Source organism: Vanellus vanellus (genome assembly GCF_965231255.1).
Source record: "Vanellus vanellus genome assembly, chromosome: 16".
Lineage (NCBI taxonomy): Eukaryota > Metazoa > Chordata > Aves > Charadriiformes > Charadriidae > Vanellus > Vanellus vanellus.
This window is the reverse complement of record NC_138921.1, coordinates 14,024,239-14,046,999: the sequence shown is the minus strand read 5'-3', so window position 1 is coordinate 14,046,999 and position 22,761 is coordinate 14,024,239. Positions and strand designations below refer to the sequence as shown.

The 22,761-nt window shown below is 40.5% G+C and overlaps 1 protein-coding gene across 2 annotated transcripts in view; it reads left to right on the top strand.

Moving 5' to 3' along the window:
* KDM2B (lysine demethylase 2B) overlaps positions 1–22,761 on the top strand; it is a 120,252-nt gene that overhangs the window by 42,610 nt on the left and 54,881 nt on the right. For both annotated transcript variants that reach the window (XM_082491703.1, XM_082491702.1), the window contains exons 7-10: positions 626–719; positions 1,628–1,781; positions 13,308–13,423; positions 19,639–19,765. In XM_082491703.1, coding sequence (XP_082347829.1) covers positions 626–719; positions 1,628–1,781; positions 13,308–13,423; positions 19,639–19,765 — 491 coding nt within the window. The remainder of the gene's footprint in view (positions 1–625; positions 720–1,627; positions 1,782–13,307; positions 13,424–19,638; positions 19,766–22,761) is intronic.

Below are 22,761 nucleotides of genomic sequence, written 5' to 3'. Positions count from 1 at the left end.
CTGACTTTAAACTGCTTTGGAAACCTGAATCAAGACAGCATAAAAATAGTGGATTTGATACTTAGTGATGCTGCCAGCTGGTTCCTTTATGTATTTTGGTGCAGAAATGCTTAGAAATGCAAACAGAAAGGAGTTAATTTGCCAAATGAGGCTTCTGTCCCCCAATCCTTGCAAAAATGACATTAGTGGCAAGTAGGTAAAGAACATTCAGGAGGATTTATAAGCAAATTAGATTTTTCAAAACTTTGCTCTTTGAAGCAATTTGTGTACAACTCTTGGTGAAGGTTATGTCTCTCAAGCGGTGAAGGAGAGCATTAAAAAGATCACCCTGGGGATTGGCAGTGGCATAAGAAATATTTCTGAACAACATAACTTTTAATGTTTTTCCATTCCTTAACTCTGAAGGCTTTCGTTCCAGTTGTATGAATAGCAAACTCAAACGTGGAGATACTAATTTTTCAGCAGAAACCTAGTTATAGTTACTTCATGAGACAAATCCCAGTACTGTAAATGCAGAAACTTAATTGGTGGAAGCAGTATCACACATGCAGTTAATCTCTGCAAATTAAGACGTGAAAAATACTGTTACAGACTGATTCATTTTTGTCCTTCACTCTGCTTACAGGTACTGTTTGATGAGTGTGAAAGGATGCTTCACCGATTTTCATATTGATTTTGGTGGTACTTCAGTGTGGTATCACGTTTTCCGTGGGGGGAAGGTAGGTGGACCTTGTTTGATACTTGTTTTTATTTCTCTGTGCCTCTTATGGAGAGGAGGATTTGCTTTCTTTTATTTTTCTTTTTTCCTCTTTTGGGGAGGGGGGAGCTAGTCAGTGACCAGTCTATTTCAGCTGGCTTTGTTGATGTACAGAGAGTTTGCTGAACTAGAAGGACACCATTCACCTTTATGAAACAAACGAGTGATTTCTTTGAAATATCAAATGTGTTACTCGCTGTTGGTGGTGCTTTTAGGCTTGTTACTGCTGCATGGTTTAGAAGTGTCTTGCAGTGAGTATGTGGCTGTGTGTACCCTTGTTGGGTCAGAGTGCCCTCACAAGTCTCCTTCTGTAGCTAGAGCTTCTGTTTCGTTTTAGAGATTCCATGTTCCTTTAGTGTGCACATGCATACTATGCCTGAACTGAAATATTACAGGATACAGAAGCGTGAAAATATACTGCATGTATGGCTACATTCACATCTTTACTGTTTTAGATTGCTCTTCCCAATTCTAGTATAGACAGCATATGTTGGGAACTGAAATAAGTACAGCAGATTGAACATCTCTGTGGTACAGATACTGTTCATCTATATAGTCCAATGAAGTTGTACTATACCAATGCACTGTTTTGAACTGCAAGTAAACTGTGCAGGCATCTTTTGAGTAAGATGTTTTATGGAAGAGAGATGACAACTGACAGTTATCTTGCCACTTCCAGCACATGGACTAATTGCTGCTGCTGTCTGCTGTGTGCCTCTGTGTACAACACCTGCAAAACGTGTTTTATGCAGAAAGCAGTCTTGGTGTTACGCATTCATTTGTCTAACACATGATAACCTTGTTGGAATTTCTCAGCTTTTTTTTTTTTGTTGACTGTTGGTAATAGTTAAATCTTTATTTTATTTTTAGATCTTCTGGTTGATTCCGCCTACTCTGCAGAATCTAGAACTTTATGAAGAATGGGTTCTCTCAGGAAAGCAAAGTGATATCTTTCTGGGAGACAGGGTGGAACGATGCCAAAGAATTGAGCTGAAACAAGGCTATACATTCTTCATTCCTTCAGGTATCGCTTGTTAACTAACTGGTTTTGGAATCACTGGAATTGTGTTTGACTACCAGTTCTCTGTAAAACAATTCTTCACATCTAAACCCCGTATTGACTTCTTCATTTGCTGTGGCAAAAGAAAGGCTGGGGTCTTAATTTTCCAGTAACTGACCCGTCCAGCCTGATGGAAAATGTACTGTGGGGTTGCGATCACTTGTGCTGTACTGGGGAAAAGGAGAGAGGACTTGGGTCTCTGGGGCTGTCAGTCCACCACTCCTCATCAGAATCATACTGACTTTTGCTATTATTAGCTTTCTTGGAAAAATATTTTTCTGCTTTGTGTGATCTCTTGTGGCAGGTTTCACCTGCAGTTCAGTAACCTACTCCTTTGCCACTGTCTGTAGCCAGAGATGGGTCTCAATTCCCTGATGGAGCTCATGAAGCTCCCAGTACATGGCAGAGCAGGTGCTGTGCTCTCTTAGGGGTGCTTCCTGGGGAAACAATTTTATTGTATTGTCATAACTCTTCAGAAGTTCTGGTGATGGAGATTGTGCTCAGTCTGGACATCTTCCAGTAGCCTGGCCACACTTAATTTTTATACTACTGCCCACCTCAGTAGCTGTGTTGCATGGTTCAGGCTTTTCTTGCAAAGCAACCAAATAGTTGCTGCTTTGAAGGCTGGTGGCTTCAGCCCTTTCTGTTCCTGCCTAAACTAGATTAAGGCTGGTGCAATTTGTAACACTCCTCATCTGAGATGATACCAGGCTTCGCTTTTTTTGACTGTTATGGGACTGTCAGTTTGTTTATAATGATATAATACATTGTCTCTGTCTAGTGGATCTTAGCAGGGAAATAAATACTGGTAGCTTTTATACATGACAGAAAGTCATACAGATAGTTCTTCAGCTCTAGAATCACTCTGTGGAGATAGGTTTATTATTTTTTAATCCTGGAGACAGAGAGAATGCAGATCATGCGAAGACAGCGATAATGTTCTTGCCAACTAGGGAGCATTGTTAGTATCAGTTGAAGGCCGCAAATTTGTAAGTATTTGGTAAGAATCAGTCTGGGAGGTGACAGGAAAAATGACTTTGAGGGTGGAGGAGTTAATCCATTAAAAGAATTAGGTCGTCCCTTGAAACAGGTCAGAATGTGCTGTAACTGTTTGAACTGTGTGTTGGAGTGTGCCTGTGCTGTTTGCTTAGATCCCGTTACTGCATCTTTGTATTTATCTTCATTCCCCTGTGAACAGCCTCCTACGAATAAGACTTTCTATATGTTAGTTTAGTCATGCTCAGCAGGTGGAATACAGCAAATTATGGGAGCTTGTACAGGACACAACTGTAACATAGTGGCTGAAGTGAAGTGATTCCAAATGTCTTTTTTGACTGTACTTTCTGTTTTCTTAGGAAAGCCCAAAGTACAGAAATACCAATACCTCAGACATTTTAGGCTCCATGCCATATTTTAAAGGCATATATGAATAGTTCCTCTGTAAGCACCTAATGGATTTAAGAGTTTTTGCTCTGCTGTATTTCGTTTGGAAAACTTATTTGCAAACCTCTTATTTATGTGAAAGGGCATTATTGCTATGTTCGTTTTAAGAAGATAGAAATGCCTAATTAAAGGCTTTTCCAGGTCAGTGAATCGAGCACAGATGTATAAAACAGGTCAGTTCCTACAACCTCTTTGCTGGTTTGTGTGAATATTACATTAGTTAATGTTTGAATGTGTTTTGTGTGTATAAGTGTTCATAGTGTTTAGGCTTTGATAACAGGTGCCTGTAAAACCAGTGTGTCCCATAATTTCAATTGAGCCTGATAAACTCGTGACCAGCCTTAACTTATCCATGAGGAAAATACCTTCTAATTACAGGTCTGCTCACAGAAGGCGTAGAGTGATATAGCTGGTGCCCAGCTGGACTGTGAATGGAGACCATTTCTGCAAAAGACCTTCTATCCCTCTTTGCTCCCGTTTTCAAGTCATTTTTGGGGGTGATCGTAGAAATGCTATTATACCATAGTAGTATAAGGATAAACTAGGTAGAGAAGACTGTGAAAAGACATGAGGGAGTGAGATCGTAGGCTTGCGGGAGATGGAAGGTTTCTCTGAGAATCTAGGATCAGCAGTAGATCCAGTAAATTCCTGAAACTACAAACCATTTGGACAAGAATGGGAATTATTCTTACAGAAGGTATAATTATAGTGCTCACCAGGGCCTCAGGGTATTTTCTTCTCCATCACTGCCATCATCCTTATGGGATTAAGTTTAAATCAGTTAATTTCTACCTGTGCTTCTAACCCTGCAAAGCACTGTGAGGCACAATCACAGCTGTGGTATCAAGGAGAAATTGAGCAAAGTATTGTCAGCATAGTGAGTCGTTATGGGCCAAGGTGCATCTTGCAGCATTTTAGGAGTCCCTCCTAAGTATGGGGTAGGGAGAAGTGAGCTGGGATTCTGATGGATACTGTGTCTGGGGTCTTGTGTAGGAGCCAAAATGTACTCCTGATGGCCCCATCGGACTTCTCCAAAGAAGTGATGCACTGTTACAAGTTCTCACCTCCCGCTTTACCGGTTCCCACTGATGAGTCAAGGATGATCAACTCTGGTAAAGTGTGGTAAAGTCATAAAATCAACTAGGAACCTGGCCTTTTCCTTTAGTTTAATTGTCTAAACTGATGTCAGCATAATTGTTGGTTGAGAAATATACCACGCTGTGCCATGCTGAGCTTTATGGCCAGATGTAGATTCAAGATGTTAAAACAGCTGAAGAGGGGAGGAAGCTATAGTCACTACCAGTGTCAACAAATTATTATTTTTTTCTGTAGAAGTCTGACTGTTGTTTTCCCAGGGTGGGAGAGAACTTGTCCTCATACAGGAAGGCATTAGTAAAGAATGCTACGGCCCTAGGGTGTTTGCACTGTGTATGTTACCATGAGCAATGTTTAATCTTTCACATGGTTAAGTGTTCAACACAGATGAAATTGGGTCAAGGTAACACATCTGGTATAGTGGACAGTGGATGCCGCGTATCTGACCCACCTGGCAATTAGAAGGGAAGTTCTTTTTATAGAGTGTGCTTCTCTTTTCAGGAATAAATTGTGATGATCTGGAAGAGGAAAAGCATAATCTCAGTGCTCAGCTATTGTCTCAGTAGGGAAACAACATTTTCTCAGGCACAATCAAATCTAGAAGTTGTCTAGTATTATTTGTGCTGTAGCTTTCTTCTGTACAGTGTGTGTGTCCAATGATGACTTGCAGAGAGGATGTGTGAAGTGTTTGGAGTCCATTGTGGTGGTATTACAGAGTAGTTTAGATATCTCTCATTACTGTGCCAGGTACATGCAGAACCAGTGTTTGGGCAGCATCCCTCCGATTTCTACAACTCAGGATTACTGTAGGCACATGTTTCTGGCTTGTATGCAGCCACTTGTTCCGCTACGTCCCGATTGCTCTCCTACAGCCTGTTTGAAATGCTGCTCACTAAGTTAATGCCAATGTGTTACCCAGTTTTTAAATATCTTTAGTGCTTCTCCTTTTACTTTAAGTATTTTTCTCCTTTTACATCACTGCATAACTTCACTGGAACCTTTTCTCTCCTCTTGCCTTTCACCTGCCACTCTAGTCTTTACGCTCTGTAAACCATCTTTTACTTCTATCCTTGCACTTGTTTTTTCAAGTGGTGCATTATGCATCAAATTCCCTTCCATCTCGATTCTCTGAACACCACATTGGTTTCTCATGTACTTCTAAACATCACTGTTGTTACCTAAGCCCAAGCTCAAAACTAAGCATACACAAAATGAAAAATTCATCCTTTTTTCAATCCACTTGCTCTTCTGAGTCTTTTAGTCTTGCTGAATATGTGATTTTGATTGTTGGTGGTGGAGCTGACATGGATATTGTCCTTCTCCTTCCCTGTTGTCCTTTACAAACAAGATCTTGCAGTAGTTTGAAATATGTTAAGCTTGTTTGCTTTTTTTCTCAATTTTCTGACAGACCTCTCTTTCAAAAAAAAACCAAACCAAAAAACAAACCCAGACCTTTTCTTTCATGCATATGTATATATGCTTGGTGTAGACACTTGCACTTGAAATTCAAGAGAGTTTGCACATGCAAAGTTGGGACATACAAAAGCAGGCCAACTATTAGTCTCTTGTGGAAAACTTGTGTTGCAGTTTTTTTGTCTGTTGTTAATATTGTTAAGTAAGAGTATAATTGTTATGTGTCTTGAAAAGGTGAACTTGAGCCAGTTCTGGATTGTTACTGATAATGTAGTCAGCCAGAATATGGATGAACTTGAATTTTGTTCTCTTTTTGTGAAGATCAATTTTGCTGACCTCCAAGGAAGTTGCCACACATACTGTGGATACAATTTGATTCCAGGGTTTGCAGTGTGATTGGTCTAAGAAAGTTTGCAAACATACTGGTTTGGGTTCCTTTGGGAGGAGATTATAGCAACCAAGGGTTACTGTAAGCAACCTCTGTTTCTTACAGTCTTTTTCTGAGCCTCTGCTGCTGGTTAGAGGCAGTAGACTCATCAGCAGGTATGCTTTTGGGTTGACTCTGCATGGGCGTTCTTACTGTAGGCTTTTCCAATATGTAGCTTTAATGTGAGTACATCGAAGAGATGGGATGATGAGATGTGTGTGAACTGGTAGTTTAGAGAGCTATGTTTCTGGGGGAGCACAAATCCTCAAGTACCTGTGCCATTTTGGGTGACTTCTCTCTATTCTTTAAATCTGACAGTAATGGTCACAGTAATAGACCACTACATGGTCCATAAAATAATGGTCCAAGAAGTCACTGTGCATTTTTTATTTCTGAAAATTGAATAATGGGCTGCCATTAGATATTGTAGAATACTTTTGCAGTGCTGATTTATTAGACATTCCTATGATCAAAATCCAGATGGGTAACTTATGTCAACTGGACATGGTGTTCCTTTCTGGTTCCTCTTCAAACTTCACACTAGTGTTGCTGCATGCTATTTTGTAAAAGTTGTGTTTCACCTCGGAGTTGGCAGTGTTCCACTGAGGAGTAAGCTGTTTGTTTTACTTTATTTTTCTTGTGTTCTTTATAATGCAGTTTGGGGCCTTTGACATGGAAACGTGCTATTATATTATTATTTTTTTACTTTTAAAATGTAAACATGATGTTTCCTTGATATTTTTGGTTGTGGGCACTATTATGATGCAATCATTCCTCTTTAGAGATGGGAGAAATAACGTCTCATTTGCTGGCAATGCCCACTGTAAGGTTATCTCCTAAGTCACTTTTTATTTTCTCTCTTAATTTCTTGAGATCTGAAGAATGAGCCACAGTGTTAACAAAATATTCTCGTTGGTCTGTGGTGATTATTATGGTAACATGAGAGTGCTCCAAAGTTCTTGTTTCCAGTCAAATGCAGAAATAATGACTTTTCTCAGATGAGTGTTTTTGGGAAGGAAAGTAGATGGAGAGGGATGTTCTGTGCTGGGCTCTAGGCAGGTTTTTGCAAGCATTTGAAGTGTTTTAAATACTGTATCAGTGGTTATCAATAGGATTCTGCCTATTACGAGTGTGTGGTCTTACATCACCTCACCTATGCCAGTCAGTATTTGATGAATTATTATGTAATGGGGCCAGAAGGTAGCATACAGCCTTTATATCAGGGAGAATGACAGGCTATTAAAATCTGACGTAAATTTTTTGCAGGGAGTTGTACTAGGGCTGCATAGCTGCCTGGCTATTTTTGGTTGCTGTTCGCTTTTCCCATTTTGGGAGCTTCCACTGACATTAATGGAAGCTCCTTGCCCAGAACCTTGAGGGACCTAGTGATGAAGATCAGTGGAGAGGATGAGAGAGGGAGTTTTGGCCTTGAGTGTCTGCTTTCAGCTCGAAGGTGACAGCATAGTGTTGGATTTTTAGTTCTCTTCCTCTGCAGTGCTCTACCTAATTCTTATCAAATGATGTAAGATTGAGAGTTGCTGTATTACTTGTACTACTGCGGTAAAATTATTATTTTTTTTACTTTTAAAATGTAAACATGATGTTTCCTTGATATTTTTGGTTGTGGGCACTATTATGATGCAATCATTCCTCTTTAGAGATGGGAGAAATAACGTCTCATTTGCTGGCAATGCCCACTGTAAGGTTATCTCCTAAGTCACTTTTTATTTTCGAGACATATATATTTTATCTTTTCCACCCCAAGTTGCTGTAGAATTGCAGGGAAATATGTATGCCTTCTATATCACAAAGCAAAATATATGTTCAGTTACTAATGGAAACAGATGCACCATGGTTTTGCTTTGGAGCTTGTAGTCTGTTTGGCCCATAGCTTTATAAGTTAATATTCTTTTTTATTATTCTCAGATGGATGATTGCATCCTTGAAGATACAGTAGGAATTTGCAGGCCCCTGAAATCTTCTAACAAGTTTGCAATGTTTAATAATACTTGCTTTATAAAATTAAAAAGATAATGAGATTGTATCTTTCTTTTAACTGTTCAGAAAAGCTTTTGTTACTGTTAATTTTACCTTCTTGATTTACTAGAGATGATAACATCTAAATATTCAAGTGTATCTTAGGAGTGGTGGAATAATTCGTAACTGTAAATTAGCTGAGAGTATTTCTGAGTCTCCAGAATAGAATTCCTGCACAACGTTGGCTTTGCTTCATAAACTAGGATTGTTTTGGGAAGAAAAAAATACTACATTAATCAACAAGAACTGAAATCAAAAAGATCAACTTCAGAAACATCGTAAGTGGACAGTCTTGCTGAGGCTTGAAATGAGGGTTGTGAACAATGACGATGCTGTGTCGGTACTCCCAAAGCTATCTATCCCTGTTTAGCTGGGCTCGTGGCTGGTGTGTGGTCTGAAGTACTCTGCTCACAGGGTTGGACTATGCAGTGGCCCTGCAGGAGCCACTGCGCCGCACTGAGAGCGTGCTCCAATCGCGAGCTGTCAGACCAGCCTGCGAGGGAAGGACAGGCTGGTTCCATGTTCACTCAGTCATTACCACTGTCAACACAGGCTGGTTTGAAACCGGTCACCCATGAGGAAGAGTTTTCTAATTCATGACTAATCCTTGAAGCCACACAGTGTATGTCTCTCATCTACAGGATTTAATTGTAGCCTTATATAATGTTTAGCAGGTGCCTTTTTTATGTGTGTCTTTCAGCCAAAAATGAACAATATCTTATTCCACTGACTTTTGACTTTTTCGGTCCTTAATCCATTTGTTCTGATATTACTGCAGTGCTTTTTTTAGCATTGAGGATAAAATTAAATTTGATGCATTTTGTTCTGTGTTGCTTTCCCTTTTTTTGAGAATGTTACAGTTTTTGAGAGCATTACCAGGGGAGAGATGTTATCTCCTGTCTTGCACTAACCCATGAAACATAGGGTTGTGTGGTAGTACCAGGGTTTATGTAAACAGTAGAAAGCAGTCACTGAGGAGAGAATCGATGCCACTCACTTCAGAGGTGTCTTATTGGAGGCTGTGTGGCAAGTTTTTGCTGAGAGCTGAAAGATGCAGACATACATGAGCAGACGTGGCAGGCTGTCCAGCACAGAGTAACGTGATCATATGTGTCAACAGACCTGTCAATTCATCTGGGAAAAAGTAACGGCATAGCTGAAGGTGAGGCCGGCAGGATGTATTGGTGTGGTTAATATTAAAGCAATCCCCTTGGCCTTTTTGCCTTATGCATACCTGCAGCTTGCTCCTATTCTGGAGGTCTGTCTTCCTCTTAACAAACCTTTGTAATTAGGAAACTTAGAAGATGGGTGTTCTTGTTTGCAGATGATCACAATGAACATTCATCCTCCTCAGTTTATTTCTGAGTCGTGCTTGTATCTAAGCTGTGGGAAGGGATTGAATGTGCCATCCAAGCTTATCTGCTCTCCAAGCTCATTTCCACAATGTATTACCCTCATGGAAACGGTTTCCTGTTTTCTGCTCGTCTCTGTTTCCTCCTACTTCTACTTTTCTGGTGCTGGCCTCTTCAGTTTTTCTCTGTACACAGCCTTGTCAATATTAGAGCAGGAGGGTTGCTTTTATTTTTTTTTCCCTTGTAACATCTGTGCCAATCTTCCTGTGATTTTCTACCTTGTCAATTCTCCATCTTTTTTGTCTAATCTTGCCCGTAGTGCCCTACGTCCCTGAAATACTCCTCTTGGTCATTGTGTCTCTGCAGTTGCAATATTGCATGTACGTTCCTCAGGCAAGCTGAAACTATTTTGGGATGCAGCGTGACAGAAAAACACTATGCAACTGAGTGGTCAAAATCTGTCTCGTGAGCAGGTGACTCCTCTGACAGGGCTATGTCCTGTAGCTGGCAGAGGTGCTGTGAGCTGCATCCTGCATGTGGGAGCCCATGAACTGCTGGACATCTAGAGATTCCCTGGGACTTAGCTGTGTGCCTAGCTCCATGCTGTTCAACAGCGAAGGGATGGTACCCACAGGCATCATCCTTACCCATCCCTGTGCTATGCCTGGAAATCATCCTGCACCCTGCTTTGGCTAGGGATAGGAACTTTACCTCCAAGGACTTTACGGTTAATGACTTTCTCTTTGTTGCTTGGTCTCTGGTTTATTTTTATTTTCGCAACCCTGATGGATTTTACTGCTTCATTACTACAGGGGTTTGTTATTGAGAACTATGTCATAAAAAGCAGTTATTTTCAGTCTTGTTATTAGAAATACGTGCATCTTGAGGGAACCAGTGTTTAGTTAGTTCAGAAGTTAGGTGTTGAAGGTACTGATTATTTGTAAGGTGAGTTTAGATGTGGAGACCAGAGGTTATATCTCAGGTACTTTAGGGAAGACTTTCAGTTTGCACCTCTACCAGCTCTTCAACAATACAGGATTGAAACTATATTCAAGTTTGTTAAGCTTTCTGTTGAGGGTTTGTCATGTCTGGAACACCATTTCTTGGAGCATTAGCTCAAGCCAGTGATGGATCCTTTCACATTTCTCTCAAAAATGTTGGGACTCCTACCGAGGAAGTCTAGAGATTATTAACACAAAGACCCTTGCCATCTGGTGGGGGCACAGTTGAGAGGTCAGGGAAGGTGTTGAGACTGAAACCCAAAGACCAAGTAGCAATGAAACCAATGACCAAAGAGTATGAAATTTTCACTGAGGTAATATAATTTGTAGGAGGAGGCTCCTGTGTGGTTGTAGTAAAAGCACACACTTGAAGAACAACTGCATTGATGGAATTTCATTTTATTTTGTATAAAATGAAGGCTATCTCCTTTATACCTTTCATATAGGACTGGAAAGCCAGGTTTCATCTCGTTACTCCTTTTACTTAAGTTGTAAATATTTGATAACAAATTGCATTGAGAATTATGTTGACCATTCAATTAAGATAACTTGTTGCATCTGCCAGGTCCAGTATGTTTGTACATTGACTGATCTGTGCTGAGAGAAGTGCAGTGGGAAATAGTGGTGAGGACTCTTCAAAGTTCTGCTGATAATTGGCTGTTTCTGATCTGTCATCTGCCACCACTGAGTAGTGTGGCCACAGACAAGTCATTTCACTTTTTCAAGCTTCAGTTTGTCTCTAAAACTGACAATTAAGCTGAATTCTCATGCAAATTGACCCTGGTTTTAGCACCTATCCAATAAGTTGGCTTTGGGCACCTAGCAACAGATTTCAACGCATGGTTTCCATTCTTTCCCTCAACCACATAAATCTTTGACTACCTAGTGGAAGTAGTAGCGTCAGCTTCCTTGACCTTGGATTTTTTTTTCTTCCCAAAGACTAGGATCAGGAAGATAATTTATTTTTCCGGTAGTTTGCTTTTAGTACAGACTGATGTTTTTCATGTGAGGTGGTGAACTACTTCAACTGTGAAGAGTTTTTATAGTGTTGATGTATGTAGTTGCTACACTACCCTTGCATGAAAAAAAAAATATTTCCTCTCTAGTTGGTTGTTCTTGATTGGGAAGTAATAAACAGGCTGGATCATTGTGAGCAACTGTAACTGAAATTATACTAACTGGAGCAGGAAAGATGTGATAATACCAAGAGCTGCCAGAGCTATAAGCCACCTGCTATTTTATATGTGTCACATTTATCGTGTGGAATCAGACCTGTAAATCGTCTGAGCACTGGAACAGGTTGCCCACAGGGGTTGTGGAGTCTCCATCCTAGGAGATATTGAGAAGCCATCTGGACATAGTTCTGGACAGCTGGCTCTAGGTGGCCCTGCTCAAACAGAGGAGCTGGACTTCCAGAGGTCCCTTTCAACCTCAACCATTCCGTGATTCTGAAATTTAGAAAAATGTATCCTGAGTGATGAGCTTGTGTTTCCAGGGAGAAAGTTCTAGTGCTGATTTATTTTCCTTTCTGTTTCTCCCTCCTACCAATATGCCCTTAAATGAAAGCCCCGGTTCTGCTATCTGCTGTGGCTCAAGGACTTCTCAGATATGGCTTGGCAGGCCTGTACAGTCTAAAGATTGTTGTGGAGGAGAGCTTTCGTGGCTGCTAGCTGGAGAGCCCTTTAGGCTGAATGGCATGTTCCTGCTCCCTCACTGATCTTGAAGTGAAGGAAAGCTGCCACAGTTTTAATGCAAAGTACTGCACAGTTAGGAGAAAATTGACTGCCCCCTATGTTGCTTTGCTGTCTGCTGGTTTATAAATTGTAATGCTTCTCATTAAAAAAGGAAAAAAAAAATATGTCAGGTCTCTGTGGGTCCCAGATCATTAGCAGGATCAATTCCTTTTTCACTGCGGAGATCAGAGGCTACCGGCTTGCATAGCCAGTCCTTCAGCTGCTGACATACCAAGCAAACAATGCAGAAGCAGAAGAGCTGTTGTGTGGCTGCCTGAATTGCTATGCCTGGATTTTTGTTGTGATAGTAAATTTTTCCCTTGCTTTGGAGCCGTGAAATAAATTCCATCCCTTGCAGGATTGGGTCAAAACAGTCTCATCAGCTCCACTGATAGAAGTGTTAAATCTCTTAACTTGGGGATTGCAGCGAAAAAGATTTTTTGGTTGGTTCAGGAAGTTGATAGTAGGATACAAAACTTTGACCTCTGAAAGAGGGCTGGTGATAATTTGAAATTGTTGACATCTGAAGATGTATGCTCTGGTGCTGGTGTGAAAGAAGTTTGATGTGACTCAGTCCACTTCCACAGCCTGAGCCCACCACCACTGCTAACATGATTTGCAACCCTACTGGAGGTGCCAGTAGATACGTCTGAGAACCAAGTGTATCGAACAGACTGAATTTACTTCTTAGTCATGGATGTGGTTGAGTCACAAGCTTGTGTGTTCTCAGTAAACACTGTAACTGTTCTGTGAATAAATAGAAGAACCCAATTTACAGAGGGTTGTAAGACTGTACATCATAAGATGCCATTCTTCTTCTATGACTAGTGTTAAAGTGTGGCTATGAGCATACCGTTTAACCTTTCACTGCTTTAACCTCTCATCCCGTGCAGAATGGGGTTCATGGCGTTGTTAAAATTTGATTATAAATTGCTCTTATAATACTACATAGCATGAGGCATTCTCAGTTCTTTGCTTTCCCTCTCTAGGGTGGATACATGCGGTTTATACTCCCGTAGATTCTCTGGTGTTTGGTGGAAATATCCTGCATAGCTTTAATGTTCCCATGCAGCTTCGCATCTATGAAATTGAGGACAGAACAAGGGTAAGGATACTTGATTCTTTTTTTAACTGAACAGTTCTTTGTGACTATGATCTATCTTAGTCACTCTCTCTATTCCCTTCTCACAAACAAGAACGATGGGATCTCCATGTCAGAGTCGTTGAAACAAGAGGTAAACATGAAGAAATGAGTCTTTCAAATATTGGCTGTTTTTAGTGGGATTTACTCGTCTGTTTTTCCTACTTCCCACAGACATGTCCCTTCTGTGTCTTTTGTCTGCCTGTTAAACTTTCATAAACACCTTTCCTTTTGCACAAAAACATACTGCGCTTTACAGACCTTTGTACCAGTACTTCTGGTAACCCCCTGCTTATCATCTCTCTGCACACCTGGAATGGATACCTGAGCCTGAAGAGCTCATGGGAGTAGGATGGTTCTACTGTCCACAGATGAATTGATAAAGCTGCACAGAAGTTGCGTATGAAAGGAAGTCTTTGATACTTTGCAGGATTTTCTTCTACAGTGACTTAATATTATTCAAGAATCTCTTGAAACAGAGTTTAGGGTGGGACATTAATCTGAACATTGTGATGTTCATCTGGCTGTAGCATCTACCTGATGGAAAGAATATTACATCTCGGAGGACGTAACTGTGCGGCCTCTTTGTTGGGAGTGAAAATTTGCCCTTGATTAATAAACAGGACACCTAGTCGTCATATACTTTGCCTGGCTGTTTTGGAGGCAATGCACTGAGACAGTGCTGGTAAACCACTGGCACAGGTGCCAGGTGTGGTGTTCGTGGAGGTCTGGACTGGCAAAATGGCAGGAAGTTGAGATTCTTCTTCACTAAAAAGTCTTAAAATAGTATGTCTTGGACATGAGTACAGTTCACTTGCTTGCCTCTACAAGAGAGCATAATTCTGGCTCCAATTGGGGCTTTTACCCCAAGTTGCCTTTTTTTGCAGTGAGAGTGCATAGGTCTGAAGCAAATATGTATTGTTTTGAAATACATCTCTGACTCAGAGAGAGGAAGGATGTCCTCCCTCCAGCCTCCCCTACTTCACAGGGGGTACAAGGCCTGGTAATCTTCACATTGGAAAACAGTGGTGGGAGCAGTTAGTTTCCTGGAGTGATTTTAATGAAGAGAAGGAATATTAAGCAGAAAAAGGAGTTCTTAGTGGAAGAGAGATGAAGACAAAAGTGGAAATTCAGGGGAATTAGAGGGAAAGTAGCAGAGCGCAGAAGTGGAGATGGAGACCGGAATGGAGTCAGAGTTCAGTCTGACTTTGAATAGGTGTCCCAAGGCAAGAATGTCAAGTACTGTAAGAAAGAGTAAACGGACTTGGACAGGAAAAAGTTATGATGGCAGAAGCCAGAAGGGGCTCACTGTGGCTGCACCGAGGTGCTAGGCACAGGAAGGCTTTCAGAGTGACTGTAAATAAGAACCAGCAGTGTGTGCTGGGTATAAATGCTGCAGGTGCTTAAGGGGAGGGTGTGTTGCTTGCCGGGAAGGATGCTTGCACAGGCAACTTGCACGGAAAATGGAGAAGTGAGGACCAGAAGGAAGGATCGATGCCACAAACAAGTTATTTCCATTGATGTCTCTGGGGAAGATAGGAAAGAAACACTTTTTCATGAAGTAGTAGAAGAGTGGACATTTTGTTCCCACAGGACTTGAGCAACCCAAGATCACACACCTTGGGTTGTAACTGCTCAGTACTGCTTCATGTCAGGCCCTTCTCCTTGGGAAGCTGGGTGCAGCTTTGATTTCCTAAGCTTTTACATCAGGAGGCAGATTTCCCTGTAACAGTCAAGTATTTCGGTAACTTCTAGGAACTTTCCAGGCAGTTACACTGAAATGCTTTTGAAAAGTCTCCAGCATCTTGATCCTGTGGGAAGGTTCTGCGAGTTGGATATCTGCCTCTTTGAAAATGTCCTGTCTTTTGGAAAGGGATATTGGAACATTTGGAAGTCCCAAATCAGACCTTTACTCTTGTCAGTTTTGGTTTAGATTTTCTTCAAAGTCCGTGTAGATCTTTATCGGTTTCCCTCCAAAAATACTTAAGTGCTTTTAAAAAAGATAATGAAAGCCAACAGCCCAGAATTTTCACAACTTCATAGAAACAATTTCAGCACTTGTATGTTGCTGGGTCCTAGCAGTGTGTTATGCACAGCCTATACCTATCTGTGTTCACAAACTTGTGCTCGTAGGCAGCCGTATAATAACAAAGCTGTGTGAATGGTCAAAGAATAGCAAGAATTTCTAGGCAGAAACAAAATATAAGCTGGGCAACTAAGGCATACAAAAGTTTCATAAAAGGCAGGAAGATCAATACTGTTATTTAGAAATAATAACACCACCACCCCCAAACCTAAAAATATCACGCAGGAATCTTGAAGGGGTAGATGTTTTCAAAATAGAGTTCTAGTGTGTACTACTTTATTTGCTTTGCCAATCAAATTTTGCAATTTGTTTTTTCACATAATTCTATTTATATGCTGGCTAGTATGGAAGACTCAGTACAGTATGTACCTCACACAAATTTGCCAGTGTGAACATACTGCAAATGAGTTTCTCGTCAGTATTGATCTCTTCATTGTGTATAGCACAGAAGTAAATTACATGATGGGATTGACGAAGTAATTTGCCACACTCAAATCAAAGTGTAATACAGGTATGTTTCCCCTCGTCATTTTGCACAGAGCAACTTTATGGAGGTTTCACTGTGTTTAAACCTGCTATATAATGCTTAATCATCTTTGATTGCTGATATTCAAAGTCATTTTTATGCTAGGTGTAGTTGTTATTGTCTTAGCAGCTAAGACAAGAATAAATACATGGTTTAAACGGTAATGCTGATTTACAGCCTGATAAAATTGCCTAGTTTATATACTTGTCATGCTTATTCTAGCTTATTTTTTTCATATCCCTGGGAGACTTTTTAAGAGGGTTATAGCCATTTAAAAATAGTTTTAAGGAGTAATAAAAACATGTCTATTGTTGAAAACAGCTCCTAATGTGCAATTGAGGTAAACAAATATTCTCCAGCCATACAGTTTGTAGAGACTCTCATTTTGCAGTCTGGCTTTCCTAGAGGCCAATTAACAGCTAGTCAAATAGGCCAAGCTGTTTAGCTCTCTGCTAGACCAGCTTGAATAACTGCAAAGCAGGCTGCCATGCAGAGATTCATCGTCTTGGCATAGGGCTGTTACAGCTCTGTATTACTGAAGAGGAAGAATGTGTCAAGCTTCCTCCCAACTCATCTAAATTTAACTGTGTTAAAATATTTGAACATGGATAGGGACAAAAGTACTCAAAATATATACGTAAGGTGGTCACTCACAGATGATGGTGTTTGCTACTGATTTTCTTTTCTGGAACGTAAGATAACGTTTTAAGGGGATAGATTAATTATTCTGTAAATCATCATAAATTGTTTTTCAATATTGTGATTAGATTGATTAAACACAGGTGGAGTTTGTACTGATTTTAATGGACGTTGTGGAAGAGACTAATACTTTCTTAAGGAAAATGTGTGCCTTACTTGCTTAGGCTTTTTTGTTTTGTTTTGGAGGGGGATGTAAGTCTCTCAAATAATTTCACTTTGAACTGAAGAAATGGATCATATTCCAGAGAGGATTTTTCTTCGCTGTACAGGAATAATTAAAAAATGTATTCAGTGAGTTGTAAATTATTAATCACAGAAGTTAGAGCTGGAAATGCCTATTAGATGATCTAGTGTATTTCCCTGCTAGTGGGGGATTTAGTCCTCTGGCAGTGTCCATATCGGATATTACACTTTAAATTCATCACAGAACATTTTTAATTTCATTCTTGCTTTCTCTTATTCCTGCCCCCCTCCCCATAAGAGTTCATTTGAGCATAAGCGTACAGTGGAAAAAGTACGGATATGTACATGATGCAGTTCACATCCATTATAATAAATGTCCAAGGATCTCATAAACAACATACTACTCTATACTTCTCCATGAGGCAAACGTAAGGCAAGATTTTTAAAGCACTGTTAGAATTGCTTTACTGGCAAAAGGCGCTGTAGGTCTTTGCACAGTATCTCTTGCTACATATGGTAGCTCTTACTTCTGAAGGTTTGTAAAAGCAGAGCCTTCTCAGGCAAGTAGTGAATTACAGAGGCATGGAGGGATTTGCTGTGGGTTGGAACATTGATAGCGAGGCAATTAGGAACTCAAATTGAATATTAAAGATTGATACACATAATGGGAGCACTGCATGCATTACTGCCTTGTCTTTCACATTGAATTAACATTGGTAACAACTAAATTTGGTGAAGCTCAGAATCTGTCAACAAATGTTGAGCAATGATGTCTTTAATATTCCCAGGCATGTGGCTGAAAACCTTTTGAAGGCTGAGGGGTGGAAGGCGGCTTCCTGTTTGTAAGTCAATTCTTTGCAAATTTTGTTTCCTGCAGTGCTCTCTTGGAAAAATTTGAGTTCCTTTATTAGCATATATTTTAGCATGGCTAATTTCCCCTGTGTTCCGTAATAGTGATAAGTGACTCCATCTCTTCTTTATGACAAATAACTAAACCAAACCAAAAATATTCTCCAATACAAAATGGCCCTGTGGTTAAATGTTCTCACAGTTAGGGGGATGTTGGTTGGTTGGTTGTGTGTCCCCCCCCTTCTTTTTTTGGTATGTGTGCTTTGTAACAAACAACACAGGGAAACGTTTGAAAAGGTGCAGTATTGCTGGCTGCATGACCCGTAGCAACATGCAGTTCAGATTTGCCAGCTGCATTTGTGTTGAATTTAAGAGATCTTAACTTTGGGGAATTGCCATAGAGTATTTTCATCCTACACCATGATACATTTAGTGGGACAATACAGTATATTTTCCCTTCATTACATTCTGTTTTCCTGCTAAAAGTGTTTGCATTTCCTGTGCCCTGGGAACAGAGGCAAGTTCTTTCACTGTCCACCTTGGGGACAGTTTTCAAATACAGACATTCTAGTAAGTCATTGATATGCTCAAGTGGATGCTTACATCACCACGCAGATGTTTCGACAGTGCCTGCTTTGCAGAGCTGAATCTGAGTTTCCAGGTGCTGGGTTAGTGGTTCTGTTTAGGCTTTGGGGTTTTGGGTGATCTGGGGGGGGGGGTGGGGTGGTGTTTTGGTTTTGTTTTCTAAAAATGAGCTTTCTAAGATAATGCTCCTTTCTGGTACAGCCCAGCTTTTCATTAAAGGCGGGTGGACACCTTGGCTAGGTGAGCAGTTAAAATGCATAGAATGTCTTAAAGCAGTTGCTATAATCCCAATGCAATGCATGCATGAAAGCCTGCAAAATGCAAATTTCTGTGCCACCAGGAGAAAGAAGTGTACAGTGTAAGTACAAGTGCATGCAAGATGCATGGAATCCATTTTTAACAAACAAATATGTTCTTGCATTTTACGAGCTTCCCAGTTTCTTCCTTGGTACAGTGACCTCCCATAGACAGAAAACTATGCTGGAAAGGGAGGAAACCCACTTTGTTTTCTTTTGAATCTGAAATAATCTCACAAATACATAGTGTTGGAGAATAAGCTTTTTGTGTGAGAACAACAGGTCTGAAGTATAAGAAAAAGTGCACAGCTTGACAGGACCTTTTGTCAAAATCCTGCTTTTCTATTCAGTTTGTGACAAAAGCTAACTTGCGACCAAAATATTAAGTGTAAACCATATAAGGGATTTTTACTTTTAACGTGTAGTTATCAATAATCAAGCATTTGTGTGTTAATTTGTTTAATCAAATTGTTGTGAAGACCATAGTTGAAAAAGATGTATTTCCTTCTTGACTCATTTTAGGTAATGCTGCCATTTTGATAAAAATCATGTGATAGTGTTTAGGAAATTAAAAAAAACACCTTTATTTTAACTTGAATTTTAGTGACTAACATCTGTATGTGACCACCCTATGTTTATACAGTAGGTAAATAATACCGAAGGGGCCATCCATCACTTTCATGATTTCACAAGAACATAAACCCTTTCCTCTCCCACCACCCCAAGAGGATACAAATTAGTGAACCAAGAAATGATGCTATCATGGCAGGCAGGCAGGCAGGCTCCTCATTTCGTATGCTGAAGGCATACATCTCACTCGACTCCCACCCTCTCTCCCCTCCCCCTCCTGCATACTGTTAGTGCTCTTGATAACATGACGAGAATGATGACTGGCCCTTGTGCAGCAAACTTCTCTCCCTTCCCCATGGACTGACAATCTTGATCTTGCTTTCAGGTGCATGCCAAATTCCGTTATCCGTTCTACTATGAAATGTGCTGGTATGTTCTGGAGAGATACGTGTCCTGTGTGACCCAGCGCTGCCACCTCAGCAAAGAGTACCAGAAAGAATCAATGTTAATTGGTGAGTGAATCCTTTGAGTGCATATTCGGAACTGATGCTAGCACCTTAGGCTAGTTACTGCTTTGGTTTCTGCAAAGCAGATTATAAATTGAATTGTAGAACTGTAGAAATTCTAATGAACTATGTCTTTATTTTGGGGTGGGGAAGGTTTTGACTCTTAAGCGTTTCCGTGAAGTGCCAGCCTACTTCAAATTATATTTATTGAGCGTTCCCTTAGCAAGTGGATCCCAGAAAAGTAATTTTTGGATGCGTTTGTTCCTTGGTTTCAGTAATGTTTGTGTTGAGATGATCTGCCAAACAGTTGAGGATTTACTGCCATGTTTGGCACAGTACCTTAGTAGCCAGAAATGTGTGCATTGCAAATGTGGTCTGGTGGGATGGATATTTAGTCCTTTTATAGAGTGTCTCCTCCACAGAATGCGTTATGGTCACTAAACCTGGCTTCTTTCTCTTCTCTTTTCTTTAATCTCAACTTTAGTTCTGTTTGATGTGTGACTTCGAGTTCTGCAGAATAACAAAACGAAGAAAACACCTACACAAATCTAAAAGATCTATAACCTAAGTGCAGGGAGGTTAAAGAAACCTTTACAACAATAGCTGAAAATGGAGTGTAGCAGACACGGATAGATGTGCCTGAAGCAGGAAGGCATTGCCTTGGCACTGATGTGAGCTTTACATCAATATGCGACAATTCCAGTTGTTGCTGTGCTGAACTGCCCTCTTTTTCCTCTCTTTAATGGAACAAGACGGTGGGCCACGTTGCCTCCCTGCTTTTATGTGCAGAATGGCTGAAAGTAGCACAAGCATCAGCTAAATCCTAACTCATACGTGTTAAATGTGGAGGAGGACTAAAGTATTTCTGTGCCTCCTGTAGAAGTTCTTAGTAGAAGGGACTGAAGAAGTTATGGGCAGACGTCACTCTCCAGTGAGTTTTACTGACCAAGAATAACTTGAGAGAGCTAATAGTCCGTGTGGACAGGCCAGGGAAATTTCCTGGGGTCACTGGGAATTTGGGTGCTTGACATTTTGTGTCTCTTTGCTCTGTGAGACCGTAGTCGGGAGGGTTAGTTACAGAGGAACTCTGTGTGGAGGAATTTTTCTCATTATATAAGATCATCCAAGAGAAAAGGATGAATTTGCCCCTTGGATCAGCTCTTTAAAAAGCAGTGGCAAAACTCTGACAACTGCACTCCTTGGAAAATAAGAAACAACCTCCTGTTGTCTAAACCGCTGGCATGGAAAGAGGCTCGTCCTGCAGGCAGGGTGGGGGGGCCAGATCGCTGAGGTGTAATTTCAGAACAAATTAGATGTGGAGAGCGGATGGTTCAGGATATTGAGATGGGACCTTTTCCAGCTAAATCACCAGTGTGAATTCTGACCCAGCTCAGTAATTACTGATAATGGTTTGGTGATTCCCATGAAATGTGCCTTAGTCCAGTTACTAGCTGAGAGATATTCAAATCATATAAAAGCTCACTGGGGACCATAGATGTCCGGTGTCTATAGGGAAAAGGGCTGTTTTGCATGACCAAAGAGTACCAACTACAAAGGCATCAGGAAAAAGAGCCTGGCTATTTGGAAAATTATTTGATGGCAACATTTTCTGGGCCCTGTTGTCTCCTGTGGTGGCTTCAGTTGTTGGCCTACTGGAAAGTGAATATTAAACTATTTTGCTGTTGTTTGGGAATGGTCTTATGGTCGTTTCAAGCTACTGTGAGAAACGTACTGCTCTCACAACACTATTCTGCTTTGTGAACACTAGAGGTTGTGCAGCTGCCTTGTAAGCTGAATCAGTTCAGTGATCTGACTGAAAATTAACCCTACCAAAAAATGAATATATTTGTTATCAGTAGGACTGATGAGCTAATCGGACTTGCAGTCCTTCTGCATGGCTGTGAGTGCTGAGTCGAGGCAGGTGCTGGGACTGTCTGGCTGGGCAGATCTTGAGCTGTTGTTACTGTCTTGAATGAATTGGTACTTTCAGCTTACCAGAGTGGTTATCTACTGACAGTGTGTAGTTCATCCACCTGCCTGCTATCTCTTGACTTTAAAGTATTAGCATGCTGATAAAATCTCTGACATTGCCATCCAGGGCCTTTCTCTCCAGGAGAGACACATGTATACTTTTTTTTTTGCTCAGAAACTTGCTTTTATTTCTTTGCAGAATCTTAAACTTAAAATAATTATTTAACTGGGGATTGTGGTTCAAAAGCCCAGATCTACTATATCTCCTGGATCTGTCCCTTTGCCATTTGTCCAGTTCAAAGGGGTAAAGGTACATTATTTACCTTTACAAAGTTGTGGTGCTTTGTTCTGCGTGAGTAATACTGTTTCAGATACTTGCTTGTCTTTTCTTTTAACTGGTCTCAGTGTCCAGCCTCTTGACTCAAATAAACCTCTACAGACTGTAATCTTTGAATTACCCTCATTTCTTCTGTGGTTTCTATATCTCAATATTCACCTGCTGTGGTATAGGAGATCCAAATGAGGTCAATGTTCCAAAACCTCATCACTTTGTTTTTAAGCATTTCTTCAGAACTGCTAAGGTCCTTAAATTGTGTCTTCCTTAGAGACCTCTCTATCTGCAAGCAATTTCTTGATTTCCCATGAAACAGTGTCCCTTGACGAAGAATTTCCCATTATTCTCCTTAAAGAGTAATGAAACAAAGTACTTAACTTCTCTGCAGACTCCTCAATAGATTTGTCTTCTGTCCTTCTTCATTTAAGAAAAAAATCTTTGCATCCTCGTATGCATTTTCGGAAATTTCTCTTGAATAATCTTAATGAGTCTTTTTTTTTTTAATACTTTCCTTGGCATAATTTGTTCTAAGTGTCTACTTTCTGCCTTGCCTTTTGGGCGCTAGAACTTGCTATTTTTCACCCTTGAGTTGTGCTGCTCTCTTTTCTTATATACATTCTGATACAGTGGTCTTCCTGGATCTCAGAAGCTAAGAAGCAAGAGTTGATTATTAGTTGAGGAGGACATCCACCAGAGA